Here is a 22,552-nt window from a genome sequence, read left to right on the forward strand (position 1 = left end):
CATCATCAGCATCAGTGGCCGACAGACCAGCCTAGCGTTTCTTCAAGACCCGACGCTTGTTGGAGATCAGGGTGTTTGACGCCAGGGGACGCAGACTCCCCCTTGATGGAAATGAAGTCATAGCCTCTTTTTCGCAGATTGCGACCCTACTTTTCGCCGTTGAAGAAAAAATGCCGCTTCAATAGCTTGCAGCTTGTCGTCGCTTCTCATAACCGCCGACCCTCCGCCGTGAGGCGTGTGACTCCACCTCGCGATCGGGTCGGCGATATAACCGCCGACATTACCTTCTGACGTCGACAGCGAAACGGGAACGGGAACGGGAAACGGCCAATTCTCGATCGAGCTTATTCCCATGATTTGACGTTTTCTGGCGCCAATTTCGGCGGGTCGCTGTCATTTCTGCTGTTGCTCCGCGGACGTTGCAGCGCAAAGATGCCATCCATGACCCCCATGACCTGCCATGTAAACAACGCAACGCAATGCAATGCATACAACACACTGGGGATGGAGATGGGGACCATTGCTTGCTTTGTTGGAAATGCCTCACCGTTCATGGCACATGGAAGGGGTTCCTTGACGTTATCGTCTCTTCTCTGATCTGATTCAGTGCATGGATGAGCGAGCTTCAGGTGCGTGAGTGGAAGGGAAGCCCACTTTTACGCTCCCTGCGAGTTTTCGTTTTCCCATCTCGACTCCATTCATCTGTGATCTCGATCCCTTTGAGGACAAGTCTGTCTTTGCCTTCAGAGTTGCTTTTCGAGCCGCCACGCCTCGACTTGCATGAACGGCTGGCCGTTTGGATCCATTCCTTCCTTCCTGCGCACGCCTCATCGCCGACGCCTCAACCCTGTTCCCTTCTAATCTCTTGACGACCCGTTTAGACCGTCCGAGGCCCTCGGCCCTGAGACGCCCCTGGCCCCATCTGGCGAGCTTCCGGTCCTCGGCCCCACATGGCCGGGAATGGCATCAAGCTGTGTTATATCCGCCGCAGGAACTCGGCCGAGAGATGACCAACGAGCCGTCGCCATTCGTTCGACTGCTGTGTCGCCATGACACGATTAGAGTCATGGCACGCAGCTCGAGCTTCTGGAAGCAGACCACAAGAAATCACAGGCTCAGCCCAATTTTCAGGGACAAAATTTTTCATTTCCTTAACAAGACCTTTCGGCACTCGAGCCTTGTTCGGCTGGACCGATGCTCGTCACGTCTATAAACCGGGTCTTTAAGGTGAGGTTGTACTAAAAACCGGGACTCGATGGGGCTCTTTGCTCACCATCCTCTCACCTTATCGTCGGGCGTCCAATCCTCTGTCGACACCTCTAGAAACTCGGCATTCTTCCGGTGTTGGCGGTGGATCTTGGCCTGATGAGCCTCAGAATCAGCCGCATCCCTATCATATCTGGCACAACAGCTAGCAGGGGCCAATAGTGAGCCCCGGCACATCGAAACATCAAATAGTTATCCTCTAGAATGCAAGCCTTGTCCATGGCGGGCGCTTCCAAAACTCCGACAAATCTCCAGCCACGGCCGAGGTGTGGATTCCAGACAACAGATGGCGCCAACCGCGCGACAGACATGTGAGGGTGGATCTCACGAACCACTCCGGGCGACTTATCACGCAAGGAATGCAAACTTGGCTTTTTTTTATGTTGCCTCTTCTTGCTTCCCGATCGAATGGACTATCTGGCCAAGACGTGGGACGAGCCCAGGGGTGGGTATCCAACCTTTGGGCTGGGAAACCCAGAGATGGTGATGCTCGCCGGCCCGATCCCGTGAATGCCCCGTCCTCACAGCATGCCCAGTTATCCTCGGTTAGCATGCAGCTAGCTAGTACCGACATGCCATGTCCATGTGCTTCTGCAGGTTGAAGTCATCCTCCATCTCGCAACCAGACTATGGGAGACCCAAGTGGCAAAGAAGGAAAAATAGAAGACGCCAGCGTCCCGTCCGATATCGCTACCTTGTCAAACTGCCTAGCCACGGCTTCCACCGCCAGATGGCATCAAGCCATCCATCATCCTCCGTCACAGGTCGTTGTACATGATGAGCCGGGGACATTCTTGCTCGCACACTGCCCATGTCCATGCGGCACTCGGTAAGTAATTCATCAGGACTGAAGCCTTGTGTCCATAGGAGGCATTCTCAAACAGGTTTGGGTCGTGACGGCGGACCTTTTCCACAGCATCGGCGGTCGCCAGAGCGAGGAAGTGTTCTCGACTGGGCCCACGAGGGAGGACTCTATTCCGAGGTCAGTTGATAACCGAGGTCCAAGGCACATCAAGGTGAGAGGAAAAAGGGGGTCCACCGCGGTAAGACTTACAAGGCGTTGCCAAAAATGCCATGGCACAAGCACGGTTCCTTTGTGAGCAGACCGTGTCGCCAGATTATGCTCTGCCCCTTTTCCACGGCCGAGTCGATGCGGTCGTGGAGGTGTGGGAAATACGGACGCAGTGAGGTGAGCGAGTACAGGAAGCCAGGGGCGCCATGGCACCACTGTACGAGGTTTGAACTTCTTCCCTCCTTTAGGTTCCTCGCGCTGGATGGCCAGTTGCCGTCTGGAAGCTGAAGTTCAAGCAGTCTCTCGAGGCGGTGCGAGAGCTGTGGAGCGAGTGATGGGTTGGAGAGGACGAGCTGGGTGATGATGCCCATGTCTCCGTGGGCAGCACCAAAGTATCGCTTCCCATGCCACTCCCAGTTGCCTCGGCCGTCGTCATCAGTCGCCATGATCCTCTCTGTCAGCCGCCGTAACGGAGATTCCACGAGCCCTGCACTTCCTGGCACCCAGTGTCTGACCATCCGCAACATATACAAGGCACCGGCTCGTCCATAGGGTATCTCTGATGGAAAGGGGTCGTCCTGAGGGTTCAAGTATGGACCGAGAAGCCTTGGCATGTTGGCCAGAAAGTCGACCAAGTGGCCCGGATCCTTGGTCACACATGCTCGCACCGCCTCAAACGACAACTTCTCAGACGAGATGCCACAGTTACCCTTCTCCAAGACCAAATGTCCTCGATCGCCAGCGAGATACTGCCGTGCCCAGAATATCAACTCCTGACCCGAGATGAGCAGGTCTGGGTGCATTTCTGACAACTGGAGGAACAGGTAGGCGAGGCCCGTGTAGCCGGTAAAGAGGCCTCCGAGGTGACGGTCGTGATAGACCTCTCGAGGAGGTGTGTGTCGAACGACGAGCTCGAGGGCGTACGTAAGAAGCTCTTTGGGATCTGATCCCAAGCTCTGCGCGGGAAGATTGTTGGAGATGTATCGTTGATCCATGATGGTGATGTTCCTATCACTCTTTCGACAATGATATCGAGGGCGCTCCCAATGTTCTCATCGTCTAGACGAGGCTGTCGTCAACGTTGGGTTCGACTGATGTTATACAGCGCGCCCCTGTGACACATACCGTCATCTTGGGGAGTGATCAGCAGCCGATGCCTTGTAATTGGGCGTGGGGGAAGACGTTGAGGCTCACGCGACATACCACAAGTACACAAAGAAAAGGGGGCTCTTCTCTTTCAACAAGCAAGAGGGTGTCTCAGTGTCTTATAGCGTGGGGTTTCAACCCGTCTCTGCCTTGTTTCGAAGAGCGACGTCTTCCAAGGTTGGACAAGCCAGTTCAACGTCTGGTCCCGGGACTCTCGATATAGGCTCCCGACGGTTGGGGCCGAGGTGGGTCGCCAGCTCACGGCGCGGGGCGGGTTTCCGGACGTTTGCTCCCGGGGGATGGGTCAGATCAGCGGGTGACGTCTGATGGCGGATGACTCTTGGCGGTGTCGCTCTGAAAGGGGAAATGGCTGCATGCAGTTCCTTGGATTTGGACCAACAGAGCAGGGGTTGGAGGTTGAAACTGATGGCATTCTTATATCAATCACTTGATGAGCGAAGAACACCATCATTACCTCCACTGTCTCCGGAGCAGTGACCCGGTAGGCGGAGGTGTTGCTCCCTCTAGCGTAAGAGGTGACGGGTACCTACCCTACGATGCTCAACACTGAGAATTATTTCTTGCTTGTATTATTGGCAAAAGATGAGATCAAATCTAGTCATTTTTAAGCCATGTACGCCCGTGTCAAGGCCATATTCATAGGGTATTCTTCAATCATTCTCAGGAGGCTTCAAAGTTGTAATGAAATTGCATCTCTTCATGATTCGTACATGTCTTCATTTACACAAAGCCGTACCAGAGCCCCACGTGCCTGAGCGTCAAGGCGCCCCGCCAACCAAGCTCCTGCTGCATGCCAAGATGACGACATCGATTTGAGAGCTTCCTCCCTTGAGCTTCCTTGGTCGAGTTGGAATGGAAAGCTTGTGATTGTCGACCTCGTCACGATATAAACAATCAAGGTCAAGCGATTCACTTCTCCCAGTCAAAACTCTGGTGCTCCGGATATTCAGACCATTTCCATTGCATCTCACCCCACCATTCGCTTAGTCCATCTTCAGCGACTCACCATGGCCGACTCGACAGAAGGCTCAGGATCTGAGCAGCAGCAGCAGCAGCAGCAGCCCAAGCGGAACCGAATGGTCGATTCAGTGGGTGAAAAGGCTCAAGAGGTCTTGTAAGGCTACGACAAGGTTAAATGCCCTTCATAACAGCAGACTGATTATTCTTTAGCAAGGAAGACTATGCGCAGGCTAAAGAGCATGTCGCCCACGCCGCCAAGAGCAAGGCCTATCTCTACCCGATCAAGGCACGACTCCGTCCCCTCCATCTCAGAGAGTACTCATTAACACATTCAACACAGGGAATCATCTACCTCCTCACCCACCGTTCGCTATGGGCGCCATTTCTGTCCAAGCTCGGTCCCTTGATCCTCCTCTCCACGGGTGTCATTGGTGGCATGTTCGCATTCACCTATCTTCCCCAGCTCGCCGTTCTCGTCTTTGTCAACGGACCACTCGCAGTTATAACCACCAGTCTGCTCGTTCTCAACGAGAGCACCACCATCATCAACCTCATTTCTCGAAACTATCTCCTCCAGGATGCGCTACTTGACACATTCGACGGCACTCTGCTCGCGCGCGGAGACACTCAGATCGTGAGCGAGGGAAGAGAGGTCAAATCTGGCAGTGATCCGATGCAGAAACTGGGCAAGATCCTCAAGAGTCCATTTGAACGATTCAGCCCAAAGGCCATCATTCGTTACGTCATGTATCTGCCTCTCAATGCCATTCCTGTCGTCGGTACCGCGATATTTATCATCATTCAAGGTCAGTAGACCTCTCATCGCACATGTACTGTCTTTACTGACTGATTCAGGCCGCAGCCGAGGTAAGGGAGTTCACGATCGAGTAAGTAACACTCTGCCATTGATCGTCGTGTAGTCGTGCTGATGATATTCCAGTACTTTCAGCTCAAGCGATGGTCGGCTCCTAAGAGGTCGGATTGGCTTAACAAGAACGTCGGCCCTTACACAGCGTACGTAACCTTTCCGCGTCATGATTTTCCGGACCTTTTTTGGTGAAGCGTAGCACGCGAAGAGCTGGATATAGCTAATCGACGCATTCGTACAGATTTGGACTTGTTGCCACTCTTCTCGAGATGATCCCGGTTGCCTCCATGTTCTTTGCCTTTACCAACACAGGCGAGTCGTTCAAAGATGACAGATACGAATACAAGCTAACACCGTGTAGTTGGCGCTGCCTTGTGGGCTGCTGATATCGAAGACAAGAATACCACCATGACTGATGAAACGGCCCCATCCCTGCGAGAGACAGCCGAGAAGGCCGAGAAGGCCGAGTAGACGAGCCGATATTTCACCACATTGACTCATCGGAGCCCATTCCTAGCGAGAAAAGATGTCCTTGGAGGAATTTGGTACGACGGACAAGTTTTGGGATGATTTTTCAAGGCGGGAGTTGAAGGAGATCATACAGAGCTAAAGTGAGGCAGCTTGAGCCGATGGCTCCTGCCCATCAACCCGGGTGTCTCTACGTACGTTGAGAGTGTTAAGGCAGGAAGGCTCATGATCACGGGGTTTTTAATCCGGGAAGGTGTTTTCTGTGTGTCTAAGGCAATGGATCTGTTTCTCTTATTTCACAAGAAAGGTCTTGTCTTGTCTCTCGCAACCATCACCGCTTTTGCCCTGAATACTTTCCACGCATGCGTCACGCTGAAGGACTCGCCACCTGTTAAAGACCGACATGAATGATTCAATCTCGAGGACAGGTGCGAGGCAACCAAGGTCACTCAACAATAACCTCTCGAGCAGACTCTATCATTGGAGCTGACTGAATGTGTTCTTGGCAGAGATGACACCCCTTGGCCTTTCGATATTCAGCTGGGTCAACAATGCTCAGTAGTACAGCGTCGGCTACGCTTTTAATATCGATACAGAGCCCGTCGGGGGTTCCAGTTGGAGCTAAAGACCGGATCCACGCCATAGAAAGAATCCTTGGAACGACGCTCAGAAAGCCAAACCTGTCCGTCCAAGGAAACTACAACCTTGCAGTCCGACGGCAAGCTGCATCTCGCCTCGTTGCCGAGGCTAGCTGCAGGTGTTACTGCTGTACCTGGGCATGTCAGTTTGGATCTTCTGGGCCCTTAAACTGTGTGATGCTCGACAGCCCGGCCGTTAGCCCCGAAGGGTGGAAGGCCCGAGATGTTTCGTGCACCAAGCGCAGGACACGGCCAAGATCTCCTCTGTCAGGCACTCTACCGGGGTGGGCCAGATCCCGCAGGAGGATGCACAAAGCGACACGGGCGTGCGAGGGATATGTTGCTGCGAGTCTTGTGTGACCTGTACTTGAGTCAAAAAACTTCTCACGCAAGTGCAGAGGACATCTGTCAAAGGGGCCAACGGTGCTTGGTCTCACTTCGAACTGTCTTGAACTTCGAGACGTCATGATACTCTCAGGGGTTCATCATTAACAATTTATAGCCCGCTCAGATAAAGGATCAGGAGTTGGACGTGTCTTTCTTGTGACATCCATTCCACGGATAGAATGGGAGATGAAGGATGGCCCGTGACATGACACATTGGAACAAGCACCGGTTGATGAGGCGAAAGGGGTATGAATGGCAATCGACGACTGCAAGCAAGCGGTTATGCAACCTCAATCAGGAACCGCCGGTCTGAGCACATGGAAGGACGGTAATATACTTCGGCTCCGAGTTCTACTCATATCTCAAGCGCCGCTTCCGCTCCCGCTCCGTTCCCGCATCCCAGCATATGGAGTTGGGATGATGCCCCGTCTCCGAAGACCGGTAGATTTCTTACGGGAAGCATGGTGAAGCAATCTCTCGGAGATATTTTCCACGGCGTGGGAAGAAGGCTTTTCGCAGCCGTCGACGGGCAACGTATGACGGGCCACGGGGCGGGTTGGAGGACACACAACTCCCTCCCTACTAACACGCAAGACCCCGAGGTGAGGCATTCGTAATCTATCTGACTTTGAGTTGCGTCTGTGCATTCATGTTGTGATAGGCTAACATGGGGGCGAATCGAGAGGACGGTGGTTGAGGAATATGAGCCTATAAGGTATCAGCACCCGTTTCCCCCTTTTGCTGGGCAGCTGGCAAGCACTGCGAGAGAACTGGTGCAAGTTGCACACCTTTTTCGCCTCTTTTCCTTGTTTCTTAGTGCCGCGCGTTCTCGCTCGTTCTCATCCTTCATTCGCATTCTTTTCTTCCACCTCACTTCTCCTCTTCTTCGCGTCAACCCCAACGAGAGATATCTCCTGCCCGCAACACTCCGCTCCTTTGTATCAATATCACCTCCCACCGCATTCATACGTTAGTTCGCACCTATCAAAGTGTTCTCGAGTGCATATCATTCGTTAGAGTAAGTTCTTTGCTCGCTCTAGCCTTCGGTTGGAGACGAGGAGAAGCGCCCTGATGCTGATGCCGAGTAGCAGCATTCTTATTTCCTCACCATGAGACCTCCCAATATTCCTCTTCTCGGCCTTTTGCCGATTGTTCTGATCTTGATCTGCCTTTCTGGTGGCTCAGCTCAGCTTATTCGCCGACAACACCCAAACATTGTGCGCAAGGACAACTTCATCGAGGCACGCGAACCAACCGGTTTCGGCTACGGTCCCCCTCCTCCGTACTACACGGGGGCACCTGCTACCTCGGCCGAATCTGAAATTCGTGAGTATTCTGTCTCTGTTCTTTCTGTCTCATCTAACGAGTCTAGTTTCGCCCTCCGTGGAGTTCTCGTCGCAGACTGGCAGCTCGGTGGCTGAGGCTTGGGTTTCTTCTGAAACTGGCGTCGCTTCCAGCATGAACGTTTCCTCGGAATCTGTCACTCTATCTTCTGAGTCTTCTTCGTTTCCTTCCTCCTTTGGACCACAGCGCGACACCTCGATGGTATCAGCAGATTCGAGTGCCAAAGCTAGTAGCGTCACTGGCTCGGAGACTGCATCAACCGTCCGCTCAACCGACTTGGTGTCATCTCTGACTCTAGTCACCACTGGCGATGGTGCCTCATCTACGATTGAGAGCCAGGTCTCTGACACTACAAGCGATGGCAGCCTCTCAGACAGCACAAGCTCCTTCTCTAGCAACGAGCCCTCCTCAGAGGCCAGTACTACAGACGCGACTGATCTAATCTCATCTACTCAGCTTTCTTCTTCGGATATTTCTTCTTCTGTCATGGAGTCTACCATTTCCATTTCTTCAGATATTCTTTCATCTATCACAACATCCAGTTCCTTTTCTTCGTCAGACATCCTTTCCTCTGTTACAGTTCTCAGCATTTCCACCAGCTCAGGGGAAGGATCAGGCTCAGGATCATCTGTGGTCCCCAAAGAGTCCTCTGATGCGACAGCATCTGAGGTCACTGCGACTTCTCAGACGAGCGACAGCAGTCAATCATCTTCCAGCGTCTACTCAACTCGAGTTCAAACCAGGTACAACTCGAGTACGACAACCGATCTGACGACGACATGGATGACAGAGACCGTGGAGTTGACGGAGCTCTCCGAAGGAACTCCCTCGACTGAAATCGGGACTGACTCTCTTTCCGGCATCGTCTCGTCTGTGTCTGCAGTGGATACTACATCGGCTATCCCTTCAGTCACGACAACAACCGAGGTGCTCAGCATCACTGTGACTGTTTCCGAGTCGAGTTCCACAGATTTTGATACAGCATACTTGTCGACCTCTACAGCATTCTCAACGGAGTCTCTGGGTTCGAGCATCTCCTTGGATATTTCCTCTGATGTTTCGTCATTTACCTTGTCTGACTCCTTGACTGTGTCTCATACAGCACCTACGATCAACCCCGCTCAGAATTCCTCTCGCGCTTCTACTAAGGCTCTGACATCTGGTGCCTCTTCTGGGGGTTCCTTATCTTCTGGGAGCTTGATATCCAGCATCATCACAACGCTCACGGCTCATACCACTTTGAGCGAGAACACACCCCCAATTTCTGGTGCAACTTCTTCGGTGTCTGCAACTTCAACAGAGGTTGTCTCTGACATAATTGTCTCGACTTCAACCTTGTCCACCTCTGAGATCTTCATTGATACCTCCACGCTAATTAGCATGACGACTTCTACCAAGACTTTCGGCACATCGTCGCTCAATAGTCTTGACTCAGTTTCGACAGTTACTGAAACCACGGCCATTGAGACGTCGTCTCTTAGCTCCTTAGTTAGTGTAGCCAGTGGCTCGCCTTCACCTTCAGGCTCCGACACTGGATTCCAAACCTCATCAATCGTCGCTTCTGATACGATTATGACATCAAGCATCGTTGACACAAGTGGAAGGACCACCGAACCCGCGCCAACTTCATTCCTCACCAACTCATCAGTGATTTCAGACTCAGTTTCTAGCTCAACTGGCAGCGTTGAAGAATCCGGTGCAGTGGCTTCTGAAAGCTTAGCCGAGGTCTCCTCGACTACCCTCTTCGCTTCCAGCGCTCTACCTGTCAACACAACACTTACCTCCAGTCTTCTGTCGGCGACTGTGATAGCGACATCTAAGGGCTCAGTCATCACCATCTTCCCTGGGGGTATTCGTCCAACCGGCAAGAAATCAAGCACGTCTAAGAGTTCTGCCTCTACGGCCGCTACGGAGTATCCGACAACTACATCCTCGATACCTGAATCCTCAAGTGCGAGCCAAGATCTTTCTTCGATCTCACAGGCCAGCCCCTCTCTGGATTGGTCAACCTGGACACTGGACGTGACGACGAAAACCTCAGCCGTGGTTAGCTTGATCACGACTGTCCTTGCGCCTCCCCTGCCCCCTTCTCAGATCACTTTGACTGATACCTCGCTCCCTCCCAATTTGACTGCTGTGTTCACCACCACTTTGAAACAGTCTGATGCAACAAGCATGGCCTCTGTGCCGGTTGCTTCGTCAAGCTTGTCGACACATGGGGACGTGTCAGTAACCTCGACGATCACAACGAGGATCACACCAACGCAACTCACCAGTTCACTCACAACCACAGTCACTTTCACAAGCAGTATCTACAATACAACTGCCACAACCGTCACAACGGAATCTAGTGCGAGCGCATTCACCCAACCTGGTACTCCGATCAGCCCCCTTCCTAGTCTCAGCACCTCAATCATCACTAGGGAGCCCACCATTGTGCCAGTTCCCCTTCCAAACGTCACTACGCTTGACTGGTGGTCTACTCACAGTTCATGGTTGTCGTCTGAAGTCAGTCAGAGTGTGGACTCACAAGTCACGGAAATCCCATGGTCTGCGCAGAGCTCTGCCCTTAGCAGCGGCATTTGGAGCATCGAGAGCAGAACCAGTCGCTATGTCAACTCTACCACGAGCGAGGTTACTTTGACTCCTTCTGGCTCGACAACCTTTTCGGTTCCCCAGTTCACCGTCACTTCATCCCGTTCTATGAACTTGACTAGCACCTTTTCCAGGGCATCCAACTCCACCGGATCCGTGACCACCATTCGGACGACGGTCACTTCTACGGTGTCTGAAAGCCAGATGCGGAACACTACTCAAACTGTTACTTGGTCAAGAATGGGGACCAAGGGTCGTCCCAACCCCTGGAGCACTGCTTCAGCCGCTACCCCAACTTCTGTCAACGGTACCAGCACTTACAGCAGTGGGACGAGCACAAGTGGTTTGGTTTCTATCGTTACTACGCCTATCTCTGTGTCATTCAACCGTACCATCCCAACCCGATCGGAGTCCGGCTCGAACAAGACATTTACCACTCAGTCCAGCGCGCCCCCGTTCCCTCAGACGAACACATCGTCCACTCTAACCATCACGATGACGGTTATTCCGCTACCACTGAACAGCACGACGGCACCCTTCCCGACCGGTTCCAACTCTTCGTTCATTCCGATCTCGACGCCTAGGGTCAGCACAACCTCTTATCCTCTGAACTCGACCTTTTCAGCTGGATTCCCCACACCTGCTCCAGGAACTAATACGCCCAAGTTTCCCATGTCCAATGCCACTACCTTGACACCCACCAGAGGTTCCATGTCCAGCATGTTGATTTCCACTATCACGGAGAGATCGCGATGGACAAGCAACTGGACAACAAGCTTCACGACGGGACCAGGTTCCTCGGTGTCTACTGGCATGCCGACTTTCCCAGCCAGCAACTCTACCATGACTGGCCAAGGGTCGTCCGAATCTATCCGTACCACCACGCCATCTGTCACATCTATGTCCATGGGCACTGGCGCCTCACGGATCTCCAGTGGTGTGATCTCTAGTTCGGTGATCTGGTCGAACACCACCTCCGGATTTACGGCTTTCTCGGAGACTTCGGAGCCCTCTGAGACAGTTGCTCCACCCTTGTCTTCCACAGAGGTCATGACATCAGGTACTCCCGCCAGTACCGGCAGTGATTCATTCGAGACAACCAGCGGAACCCAGACAGAGCTGACCAGGGGCCCCTCGACAACTGAGAGCTCTCCTTGGAAGCCATTCCCTGTGACGAACTCGACGATTTCCCCAGCTTCCGGTAAAAAGACTTCGGCGACCAGTACTCCATTCAGGTCGTGGAATTTGACAAGCACAGCTAGTCAATGCGAGTCGACATCTAGCACGTCGTCGATCTGCACTGACTCGTCTTTTTATCCGGTGCCTTTGACGTTCTCGACCGTGACCAACTGCTCGACTACACCCGGAGCATGGTCGGCTCCTCCACCATTCCCGACGGGGCCGGGCCAAATCTCGTCGGCTTGCAACACCACAAGCACACCGGGCGCGACAATCAGCTATAGCATGCTGGGTTGGGTGAACAGAACCCACACTTCTCCCACAAAGGGTTAGTGGAATTAATGACTGGCATGCTAAGGATTTACATTGACAAGGAACAGAAACGAGCTTCGGGCCGTCATTGACAACTCTGAAGACGATCACGACGACGGGTACGGAACAGTCGGACTCCGGGGCTGTTTCGACAGGCACGGTTGGCCCGCAAGAGGCATTGGCATTGCCTGAGAACCCGAACTTCCCCTGGGGCAAGGACTCTCCGGTCCATCGTCATCAAAATGTGTCGGACCTTGGCGCCGGCATCGGTGACGGAGGCTTGGCCCCGAGGGCTGAGTGGTCCCTGCGATGGAAGCATCTGGCGGGGAGGCTGAAGTCTCTGTGGCACAGACAGACTTTGGAGGTTGGTGAGGAAGAATAGAGTAGTCTCGATTCGACGGGGACGCTGGCTGGCGCAGAGCTAATCTGGCGATAATCTGTGCCTGTGCCACACAAGGCGGCTTTCCCCTGAGCTGAGACGATTATTATTCAGACCGAGAGTTTCGCGCCTCTTGGTATTTTCTTGGACGGCTCATGTTTAACGTTAATGCAGTGCAGGGCTGCTGGTTTCGGCGGCCGGGCTTGTATTCGGGTCCGCGTGTAAGCATGCTACAGGCTGGTGGAGATGCAAATGGATGCGAGCAGGGGATGTGAGCCGAGAGAGAGTACGGATACGCGATGGGTGATATGTGAGAGGGTTACATGACTGTACCACCTAGTTAGTTAGTTAATCTATGTCAACCTGAGATGTATTCGGTATCGGTATCGGTTTTTGACACGGCAGAGATGATATGGCTTGACCGTCTATTGTGATGGTTCGAGGTTGCAGCATGAGACAACTGAAACAATCTCAGTCGAGAGGTGACGCTGATCTACACCAGGAACTTGCCGCTTGCGGGCACGTAGATGCCCAAGCTGGTAATTGATGCCTCAGTCGTCAGGCATTAACGGCCGACAGGGCGGGAAAGAGCACGCATGATCACCATCATCGCGCGCGGCACTTGGAGTCTTTAGCTGTTTAGCTTAGTCTAGCGCTATGGGAGGGGCCGACATGCACTGTTTCCACTGTAGGTTCTTACCAAGCAGCCTGGTAAGGTAGGCAGGTACGTACCTAAATACCAAGGTTCCCAGCTGGAGCTGCCTGGCTGCACCTGCTGGCCCCCGGACGTCCCGCGTTCCAGTTCCACCTCATGCTCATGGGTCCGATCCATGGAAGGTTCCCCTCGCCTGGCCCTTTCCTTTACCCAAAGCGGAGCCTACGCCACCGAGACATCCGATCATCTCTCTCTCTCTTATGTACTCAAAGGCAACCACGAGCACACCACCACCACCGACTCTATTTCTTCCCTTTTTTCAATCTCCCCTCCCGTCTCTACCGTAAATATCGACGACAATCATTCCCATCGCCAGCAACCGTACATTTTTCATCCCACATTGATACCCCTATCCGATACCGATAACGATGCTGCTGCTGAAGCCGCTCGCCCTCGCAGCCACGGCCGCTGCCATCCTCATCGTCCCCGACACTTCCGAGGCCGATGATGGCATCTTCCGCACCCTGCCCATCGACGTCGACACCTTCGAGGTCCCCGCCACAGCCTTTGGCCAGTCCATCACCATCCCCTGCACCCGCTGCCGCGACCGCAACGCCCAATTAGAGCTCAACTTTGGCATCGAGGAGCATCGGCTCGTCCTCAACGGCTTTGAACTGTACCCTCATGCGGATCCGTGGAACGGAGACCTCTCGGCCCCCGTCACCAAGAGCAATGGAAAGAGCGCTGTGCGCCGACTTGGATATGGCCTCGCTATTCGACCTGAGGGCATGGATGATGATCAGCACCTCGAGGTCATTGGTGTCGAGATTCGAATTATTGAGGTCGGCGACCGGTTCGTCGACGGCGTCCCTCCCGTCAAGGTCAAGCTCATCAAGGCCCCTGTTGGCGAGATCATCATCGGAAGCATTGAGGTTGAGGGCTCTTCTCACAACGGACTGGGCGATGACTGCTCAATGTGGTGCCGCGCCAAGGGTCTGCTCCACGAGACCTTGAAGGGTATCAAGGGCAGCATCAAGGGTAAGGGCAAGGGCAAGGGCTGCCACGGAATGAAGAGCCATGGCCACAAGAACAACCACGGACACGGCAACTCTGAGAACAAGAACGCTGGCACTCCCCACCAGGGCCATGCCCAGCTCGTCCCCGAGCGCGTCGACTACTCTTGGGCCAACATGCTCAAGCACATTACCGCCTACATCATCATCCCCGTCCTCATGGGCGTCACAGCTGGTGTTGGTGTTGCTCTGTATGTTTTCATCCTAGTCATTCTTGTTGTGGAGATACTAACCAGCTGCAGTTTCGCCATGTTCCTCTGCACTCTCACTGTCCGCCTCGTCCGCTACTTCAAGGGTGAACGCCCCGAGCCTGCCCTGGGTGCCGATTACAAGGCCGCCATCGTGGAGATTATCGCCGAAGACGAAAAGTCTGGTCTGATTGTCAACGAGGAGGTCTCTCCTCAGTACGAGCAGCCTGAGGCTCGCAACTAAAGTGTGACTCGCTTGGCCGTTTCCTATGCAACGGTCCGACCAGGATAGAAGGAAAAGGTGAAGCAAAAGAAACCCAACACAGCACCTCCACGGAGGGCGTGTTATTTGATACCAAGAATGTGTGAATAACTGGATTTTGGGAAAGGCGTTATAGCGTTGGATGGACTGGATGATATATCACGAATTGGGTGGCTACGACCTAAGGTGCTTTGCTTTGGCAACTAAATGGTTGTTGCCGTCCTCTCTTTTAAGGGTTCAGCGGTGTCCGCGAGTTTCTTTGTCTGTACCGCGGGCACTGTTGGAGATAGCGAAATTCATCAACAATTACCTATCATATCATCAAGGGTATATCCATTCTATTGATGTAGATCCATCACGGGCCAAGGCTCGACTGGTACGACACGGGAGCCCCTGTACATGCCAGATCGAGAACCTAGTCAGTCATGGTATATCTATGCCCTGTATATGCGTCATGTTCGTCGACGCTGTTGTCCAATGCTACAGTGTCCATCCCCCACAACAGGTGGGCCGTTAGGTATAAGCGACTCGAGTGAATTGGGGGTGGCATGCATTCTCCCCGATCCCGCTACCGTTTTCTTAAGTCATTGGGACGGTTCTAATGGCAAATCAGTGGATATATAATAGACTCTTTGAGCAATATGCGGGGTTTTGGTAGTAAACTCGCTATGCTCTAGCCCGATTACCGAGAAATCTATGCTATATAACTTACCAGACGTGCCATCCAATTGACTACTTAGTCCTAACTAACAATACCTTTGTCCCTTCTTTATAGACATCTTTTTCGTCTAAACCGCCCCAAAATGTCACAAGCCGTCCGCCGCTTCGCCCAGATCGTCAAGCTCAAGCCTCAGCACCTGGCCGAGTACAAGGACGTGCACGCTCGAGTATGGCCCGACGTGCTGGCGCAGATTAAGCAGTGCAACATTAAGGACTGTACGGATATGAACAAACACAGCTGAAAGAGAGGGGGCTAACGCCGAGTATAGACAGCATCTTTTACGACGACAAGTCTCACGTACTGTTCGCCTCGTTCAAGTACGTCGGCTCTGACTACAAGGCCGACATGGCTCGCATGGCAGAGAACCCTCGTGTTAGGGAGTGGTGGCGTATGACTGATGCATGGCAAGAGAGTGTCGTTCCCGGCGCCGTGAGCTCCGAGGCAGGCGAGCCGTCGTGGTGGAAGCCCGTCGAGGAGGTGTTTTATATGCCATGACGAATGCACAAAGATATGATATAATGCAACAAAAAAAGAAACATGATATACAGAACAAGCACTTGTTACAATCGTATTCATGATTAACGGGTCATGGAAGAAACCATTTCTCTCTTTCTTTTGATAAAACGCCCACGCTAATCTCGCTCGCGAGTTCTACTTGATAAAAGGGGGGAATAGAATAGAAGAGTAAAAAAAAAAGGGGGGGTTCTGAAGTGTGTATGCAAGATCTTCTCCTCATCAATCCCATTTCCTGTTCTCCGTCATTACCATCCACGGCCCGGCCCTGGTAAAACGAATCAAATAATACACTGATCGGCGCCGTCGTACCAAGATGCATAACTATATCCGCACATTATGTACACCATTTCCTCTTTCTTTCTCTCTCTCTACATCTCTGTACCTCAGCGTCTCGCGCGTGACGGTCCGCCTCGCCGCAGAGAGCCATGTGCATGTGCTCTGTCTGGAGTAGACCGGCGTGCTTGGGGAGCCGCCACATCACGCTTTGCATTTCCTCCAATGGCTCCAGACCCAAGGTCAATCTTGAATCTCAAAAGATCTACCGTGTTGTTTCCTCCGAGCTTGATGCTCTCGGCAGTCTGTGTCGCCACCCCAGAGTCCTTGTGAGCCCTGGCCAAGAAGCGTCCAATCGCCGACTGTGCCTCTTGAGCACTATCTGAGTCTTCTTCCTGCAACACATAGAGCACTGCAACACGTGCAAAGTCAAGTACGTCCTCTGTCACCGCAAAGGTGGCAGTAGGGCTAGCCACACTGCCTGATTCAGTTGCCAACGTCTGTTCCGGGTCCGACGCGCTTCCTGTTGTCGTCGGTACCACGGTCGGTGTGCTTTCATCCACCACCAGGAAGGTAGGAGCCTCCTCCGAGATGGTGATGGCTGTTGGCTCTGCTCGCACAGCCAGGTCTGGACTTTCACTTTCCAGCTCGAGCGTTTCTTCCGATTCACTCTCATTGGATGCATTGGGTGAACCCTTGCCTTCTCGCGTTGAACTGCCGTCAAAGGTGACCAGCGAGTTTTGCGCAATGCAAGAGAGGTTTCCGGCGTTGAGGCTGTTCAAGATGACTGTGCCATTCAGAGGGATAGAGAAGTTGGCACTTGCATCCTCGAGAAGACGGGGGATGGCCTTTCCGATCGTCACGTTATTGAAGTCGCCTCCCAAATCCGCCGTCGTACAGCCATCCGAGCCCCCGACGCTGCAGTCAGAGCCAGTGAACCCATTCGTGCAGATGCACGAGCAGACACCCTTCGAAAGGACATTGGTCCCTCCGTTCCGGCATGTCAGCGACTCTTGGCACTGAGCAAGTTCTGTCTGTGGCTTGTCCTTGTTGCTCAAGTTCTTGAAGACGAAAAACTCGAGCGGCACAAGCACGGCAGCGACAATGATGCCCAACAGCAGGATCATCACGAGGACGAAGCCCCAAACTGGCAGGCCACAACATCGCCGGCGTCGCTTCTGGTCTCCGTCTGGGGTAGTCATATCGCGGAGACCCGATCGTGAAGGCGCTTCACCTAGTCGGCTAGGTGCCAGAGGCCAAGATGTGGTCCGGAACCAAGAGCCTCGTTCTGTTTGCGCCTGTGCGGGGGGAGGGAAGGCTGCCAACATGTCTGACAAACCTGCTGCATGTAAGTACTCTGATCCCTGATCATTGGGTGGATACACCTACCTGAGTTCTCCTTGTCGCCACCACGGACTTGAGCCTTCTCATCGAGATAATCACTCAAATCCTCGAATCGACTCGCCGGTCTCTTGCCACGGTCCATCATATTGGCGAGTCGGGTTGCTCGCCGGATCAGGTCTGGCAAGCTTGTGATACTACCTCTCTCCTCCATGCTCCTCACGGCATCCATGTCAAGCCTAGGTGGTCGTCGAATAGCTGACAGTCGGTTGAAGGGCTGGGGAGATGGAGTCGGAGCCGGAGCACGAGTCTCTGCCAGGTTGGTTGCGCTTGCAGCAGCGTACGCACCGAGAATGGCATCCGGGCTCAAGACATCATTGGGAGCGTTTTGACCTGAGGGTTTCGCCATGGGAAGCGTGTTGGACGAGCTAGTTGAAGCATCGACATATCCGGTACCTGAATTGAACGGTTGAACGGGCGATGGAGCTGGTCGATGGGCGGAATCGAGGATGGCTGACTTGGTGTTTACAATCGAGGGCTTGCCTCTCTTTCCAATGCTGGCGCTGCGAACCAGTTTGCTCTCGTCGTTGAACTCGTTAAAGTCGTCCTCCTCTGAGTGGTGGCTCTTATCGGTATCTGTTTCTTCGTAAAACGTTGGGCTGACCTCTCGGGAACCTGGCCAGCTCTCAGGCATGGCGGCGCTCGAAGCATAGGATCCACGGGACCTCGAGTTTAGGCTCTCTTCAGGGATTGGCGAGACATACGATGCATTCGAGTAGAAAGACGATGCTCCTCGTCGAGATGAAGGAGGGGGTCCCAAGTTAGCGCTTCGTCGCGAGGGAGCTGCAGTCATCGACTGGTTAGGAGTTGGAAAGTCGGGGACCGATCCCAGGCTGGAAGTGGTCATTCGAGAGGATGGTGAGGGCGGTACGGAGGAGTGATATTCGTCGGATTCGGGTATCAAGAAGACGGGGGTGGGATCCTGAAGTTGAGACTGGTCGAGCAAAGAAGGGACCTGGCTGGGGCGCGGTGGTCGCTGGGGAGCGTGCAACGGTCGTCCAGGAGGTGGTCGATACGGTTCGGGGTCAGGTTGGTTCATCGAAGCCATCGAAGCCATCGAGGCCATCGGAGGACCGGGCAATGGCCATTGCGGAACTTGAGTAGGCCTCGAAATAGCGGGAGCGCCTTGTCCGTTCCTGCAATCCATCGCAGGGACGGGCTTGGCCCGAGGAAGCCTTGACTGCCCGGCCGGCTGTGCGGCCATGGGTCGACGAGGCGGAGCCCTCAGGTCGCCGGGTGGTCCGTCATCCATTACTTCTGAGTGAACCGGGAGAGGTTGGTGTCGTGGAAGTCCAGCTTTTGCTCTTTCTCGCGCTCTCTTTACAGATCCAGATACTGATGAGGGCGCGTCCATCTCTCTTCCATCATACGGTTGACTCATCGAGGTCCTTTATGGTAAATCAAGGCGGCCTGAAAATTCGTCGGCGCAACAGAATTCCAGGTCTGGCATCAAGCCCCTATCTGCAGTGCAACTGTATGCAGGAGGCCGGTCCGTTGCAGAGAACGCAAGTGATGAACTGATGCAGGTAGCCGGCGGCTTGCGGCGCTCGAAAACGTCCTTGCGGGGGAGACGAACGACACAGCGTCCGTATATTCTGGGATCGACGTCTAGTCGAATTGGTTGAGGTGCTGCAGCATAAAAGATGACGTCTCTTTAAATCGGTCAGGTCGCACAGTCGTTTTGTTGACTTTGCGGTGAGTCCGGGATGAACGGAAAACGAAGATAAGGCGACACACGAACGAAAGAGAAGAAACGAGTGGAGAGAAGAAAAGACGAAATCGGACGAAAATGAGAGTTTTTGCACGGTAAACCAGACCTCGCAGGCGTTGAAAACAGCGCAAAGGGGAAGGAATCTAGTGAGAGGTGTCAGTGGCACAAGGAGACAGAGGAGCACCCGGGATATGAGACTGCCAAGTTGAAGGCCCAAGAGATATCGCTTCAAGCTGAGACCATCCCAGGCTACCAGAAGATGGGGAACATACGGAGAGGTTTCTGGGTTTCAAGACTTCATTTGGCTGGGGCGAGTCGAAGCGGCGTCGCGGGATGGAGATGCCACAGGGATTCGCAACAAAGGACGAAAAACGACCTCACTAGGCCAAGATACGCAGCGATCCGATGCTCGGTGGCAGGGCAGCCAGCGAGTAAATCCAGTGGACGAGACGTGGTGGACGGGAAGGGGCCGTGTGACCGAGACGGAGGTGGACGAATCCAGAGGCCCTGTTTCAGGCTGGCGTCTGGATGGTTTGAGGATGTTGGCGGCGTCCAGAGGCAGAGACTCGTGAATGGCGAGCCTCGTCGATGAGGTGTCGGGACCTAAAGTCGAGGAAAGGTGTGTCGAGGCGTTTGGGTTCCTTGCTCTTTCTCCTGAATTCCCTCTCGAACTGAAAATGACGGTCTCGCGCGGTGGTTGTTCCTGTCAAAGCGGCTTGATTGCTTGCTTGGTTAAGGGGAGGGAAAGTCGCCTTGTCCTCAGGACAGGATCCGGAATAAAGCAGAAAGAGAAGAAGAGAAAAAGAGGCGTGCAAATATGTGCACGAAAGAAAAATCGCGATGGAAAAATAAGTCGTGAAAGAAATGAACGACGCGCAGACAACGACAGCTCTGGTCGAGGCAGGCTAGGGAAGGCACGATGTGTGCGGTTGCGGGTTACAAATGCAAGAGTGGAAAAGGGCAAGAGGGAAGGAGTTGAGGAAAGAGACGGATGGATCAAGCGTGTGAGTGACCAGACCCAGGGCGTTGGAGCTTGGCCAGCATTGGAAGAATAGGGCGAAACAAGCTATCCCTCGAGCAGCAGGACAAACGGGGTCGACCGACGGCGCGCCGGGAGAAAGAGGTCCGTCTTGTGCGAGCCCCGAGAATTCAATCAAAAAAGGGCCCGTTTTGGGAGTGGAATTACGGGTGACTGAGACCCAGTCTGAATCTGACAATAGACAGGTCCTGACAATACAGAGGATCATCGCCATTCATCAAGGGTCACCCTGCCGCCGGGCTCTATTCTCTGTCGCTGGCACTGCCAGAGCCTGGTTACCCCAGCCACAGAAGAGTATGATGAATCTCGAGCCAACAGAGAAGCCACAAGACGGGCGACCGAGCGGGAAACCCATCGCGACTGACAGGCCCTGAAGATGAAGGGGCCGATGGGTTACAACAAGCAAGGGTTCTCAAGGGGGGTCTTCCGTCCGTCGGCCGTTGGGTCCGTCGTCCCTATCTTGTCTCTCCCCACACATGCACGCGAGACATGACGAAGCCCTTCCTCTGACTGGTCCGTTCCCTCAAAACCCGTCTCGAAACCCACCGCTTCCAATCCATGGGGTCAGTCCCACCAATGGCGACGCGGCATCGGCCGCTAAAGTCGACCAGGAGTTCAGACGGGCATGTCCCCTGCGACACACGTTCTACCAGAAACACTAGCGCCTTTTGTTCCTGCGTCAAGGCCTGGTCTCAGAGGCCGGATGGCCATCGGGTCCATGATCGAGTGCGCCTCAACACCAACACGATGGCTCTCGTCCATCTCCAGGGTTTCTGCTCCTTTGCTGCGCTGGCCGAGCATCGCCTTCGCCCCTCCTCCGTGATATACGACGTCTATACGATGGATCGTCTGCCGTAAGACAGCGCACCGACTCTATTTATGCCTTCTGTCAGATCGGGCTGTCCACACGGACTCGTATCCAGCCAGCACAGCTCCGCTGTGTCACGGGCATTCAGCTCAGCCATCAACAACCACAGCACACCGCCAGCAGAGAAAGAGGACTAGAATCAGCGCCGCGCCTGGGGAGACAGGCTTCAAAACCACCTAGGCTGGCGCTACCCAGCAAAGGTCTAATTAGTGCGCGGCAGGGCGTTGGACCGTCTGTCGAGCCAACTGACGAGGCGTTCTCGATCAAGAGCCCATCATTTGACGCTCAATCTCTTTATTTTTTTCTTCAATTTCTTCGATACAGTAGCTTCGGTCAGTGCTCGAGTTTACCAACAGCCCTTCCGCCTTTAATCTCTTCCCGGCCGTGCATGTCGACGGTTACGGAAGGTCTGTTTGTTGGTTCCGCACTCTGATGTTGGCCGTCGCCGTAGGCATCCTCCGCTCGGGAGATTTCGACTTCTTCCCGCAATCCGTCGGGAGACGCATCATCTGCAAGCGCTTCGTTCTTACGTCGGCATCGAACGACAATTCGCATCACTCGAGGCCCCCTGGTCACGCTGGCAAACTTGGTGTTTCACCTTTCGAGATCTAGAGGCGATCGCGTCTGTGATTGGTCGCATACGAGACAACCCTTGCCGCTGTGGGCCTCTGCCGTTGGTTTGGCCAAAAGAAGCCTCGAGTTGTGGTTTCGAACAAATCAAGTCCTGTCAAGTTGGCCAACTCCCGTCGTCACGGGGTGTCCTGCTAGCAGTTCCATCGATAATTCTTCACTATTTCTAGTCCACCATCTTGCCCATCCTCTCAGCTCCCTCAGCTACCCAAAGCTCGATCCTCCCAAAGGCCACTACACAAAGCCACATCAGCTTGACAACTTGCTCTAGCCGTGAGTTCCACCGCCCACGTTGGCGTGTCTCATGTACATCGATCTGAGTGGGTCGGTTCCAACGTCATTTTGCAACGCCATGGATCATGGGTCGCTTTTTGGTTGTCGATCACTCTCCATAGGTACTTGGGATCCGCTCCCGGGTTGCATCTAGGGTAGACTCATATCCATGAAAGGTTCCAACACCACGCCGCGGCCCAAGTCAAACTCCGCTTCTCCGCCTCGCAAAGTCAACCGCAATTCTTATGGTCCCGCTAATACTGCAGGACTTTTTGGAAGGGTTGGGAATACGAAATGAAATTGTGTCAGATGGGCTGTGTTGATTGACAGACAGTAATCTCATCGGCATTCTCATCCCGTCTGGCGG

The 22,552-nt window shown here is 53.7% G+C and overlaps 6 protein-coding genes across 6 annotated transcripts; 4 read left to right on the forward strand and 2 right to left on the reverse strand.

Moving 5' to 3' along the window:
- Positions 1–2,024: 2,024 nt before the first annotated feature.
- MRS44_004800 (uncharacterized protein) lies at positions 2,025–3,273 on the reverse strand (the record flags this gene model as incomplete). Its single annotated transcript, XM_046268766.2, has 2 exons — positions 2,025–2,238; positions 2,321–3,273. 2 exons carry the CDS (start codon positions 3,271–3,273, stop codon positions 2,025–2,027), a joined length of 1,167 nt encoding a protein of 388 aa, XP_046136053.1.
- A 1,179-nt stretch (positions 3,274–4,452) lies between these two features.
- Positions 4,453–5,744, forward strand: MRS44_004801 (uncharacterized protein; the record flags this gene model as incomplete). The annotated part of the gene is made up of 6 exons (XM_065622338.1): positions 4,453–4,559; positions 4,616–5,211; positions 5,261–5,292; positions 5,346–5,419; positions 5,468–5,508; positions 5,635–5,744. The coding sequence occupies 6 exons, from the start codon at positions 4,453–4,455 to the stop codon at positions 5,742–5,744; spliced, it is 960 nt and encodes a 319-aa protein (XP_065478410.1).
- A 2,131-nt stretch (positions 5,745–7,875) lies between these two features.
- Positions 7,876–12,578, forward strand: MRS44_004802 (uncharacterized protein; the record flags this gene model as incomplete). The annotated part of the gene is made up of 3 exons (XM_065622339.1): positions 7,876–8,092; positions 8,139–12,212; positions 12,265–12,578. The coding sequence occupies 3 exons, from the start codon at positions 7,876–7,878 to the stop codon at positions 12,576–12,578; spliced, it is 4,605 nt and encodes a 1,534-aa protein (XP_065478411.1).
- A 1,080-nt stretch (positions 12,579–13,658) lies between these two features.
- On the forward strand, positions 13,659–14,735 carry MRS44_004803 (uncharacterized protein; the record flags this gene model as incomplete). The annotated part of the gene is made up of 2 exons (XM_046273623.2): positions 13,659–14,494; positions 14,546–14,735. 2 exons carry the CDS (start codon positions 13,659–13,661, stop codon positions 14,733–14,735), a joined length of 1,026 nt encoding a protein of 341 aa, XP_046136051.2.
- Positions 14,736–15,556: 821 nt separating this feature from the next.
- On the forward strand, positions 15,557–15,969 carry MRS44_004804 (uncharacterized protein; the record flags this gene model as incomplete). The annotated part of the gene is made up of 2 exons (XM_046275556.2): positions 15,557–15,689; positions 15,743–15,969. The coding sequence occupies 2 exons, from the start codon at positions 15,557–15,559 to the stop codon at positions 15,967–15,969; spliced, it is 360 nt and encodes a 119-aa protein (XP_046136050.2).
- A 404-nt stretch (positions 15,970–16,373) lies between these two features.
- On the reverse strand, positions 16,374–19,018 carry MRS44_004805 (uncharacterized protein; the record flags this gene model as incomplete). The annotated part of the gene is made up of 2 exons (XM_046268763.2): positions 16,374–17,602; positions 17,653–19,018. 2 exons carry the CDS (start codon positions 19,016–19,018, stop codon positions 16,374–16,376), a joined length of 2,595 nt encoding a protein of 864 aa, XP_046136049.2.
- Between the last annotated feature and the right edge of the window lie 3,534 nt (positions 19,019–22,552).

Source organism: Fusarium solani (genome assembly GCF_023522795.1).
Source record: "Fusarium solani strain SB1 chromosome Unknown bctg00000002, whole genome shotgun sequence".
In the NCBI taxonomy this organism is placed as follows: Eukaryota; Fungi; Ascomycota; class Sordariomycetes; order Hypocreales; family Nectriaceae; genus Fusarium; species Fusarium solani.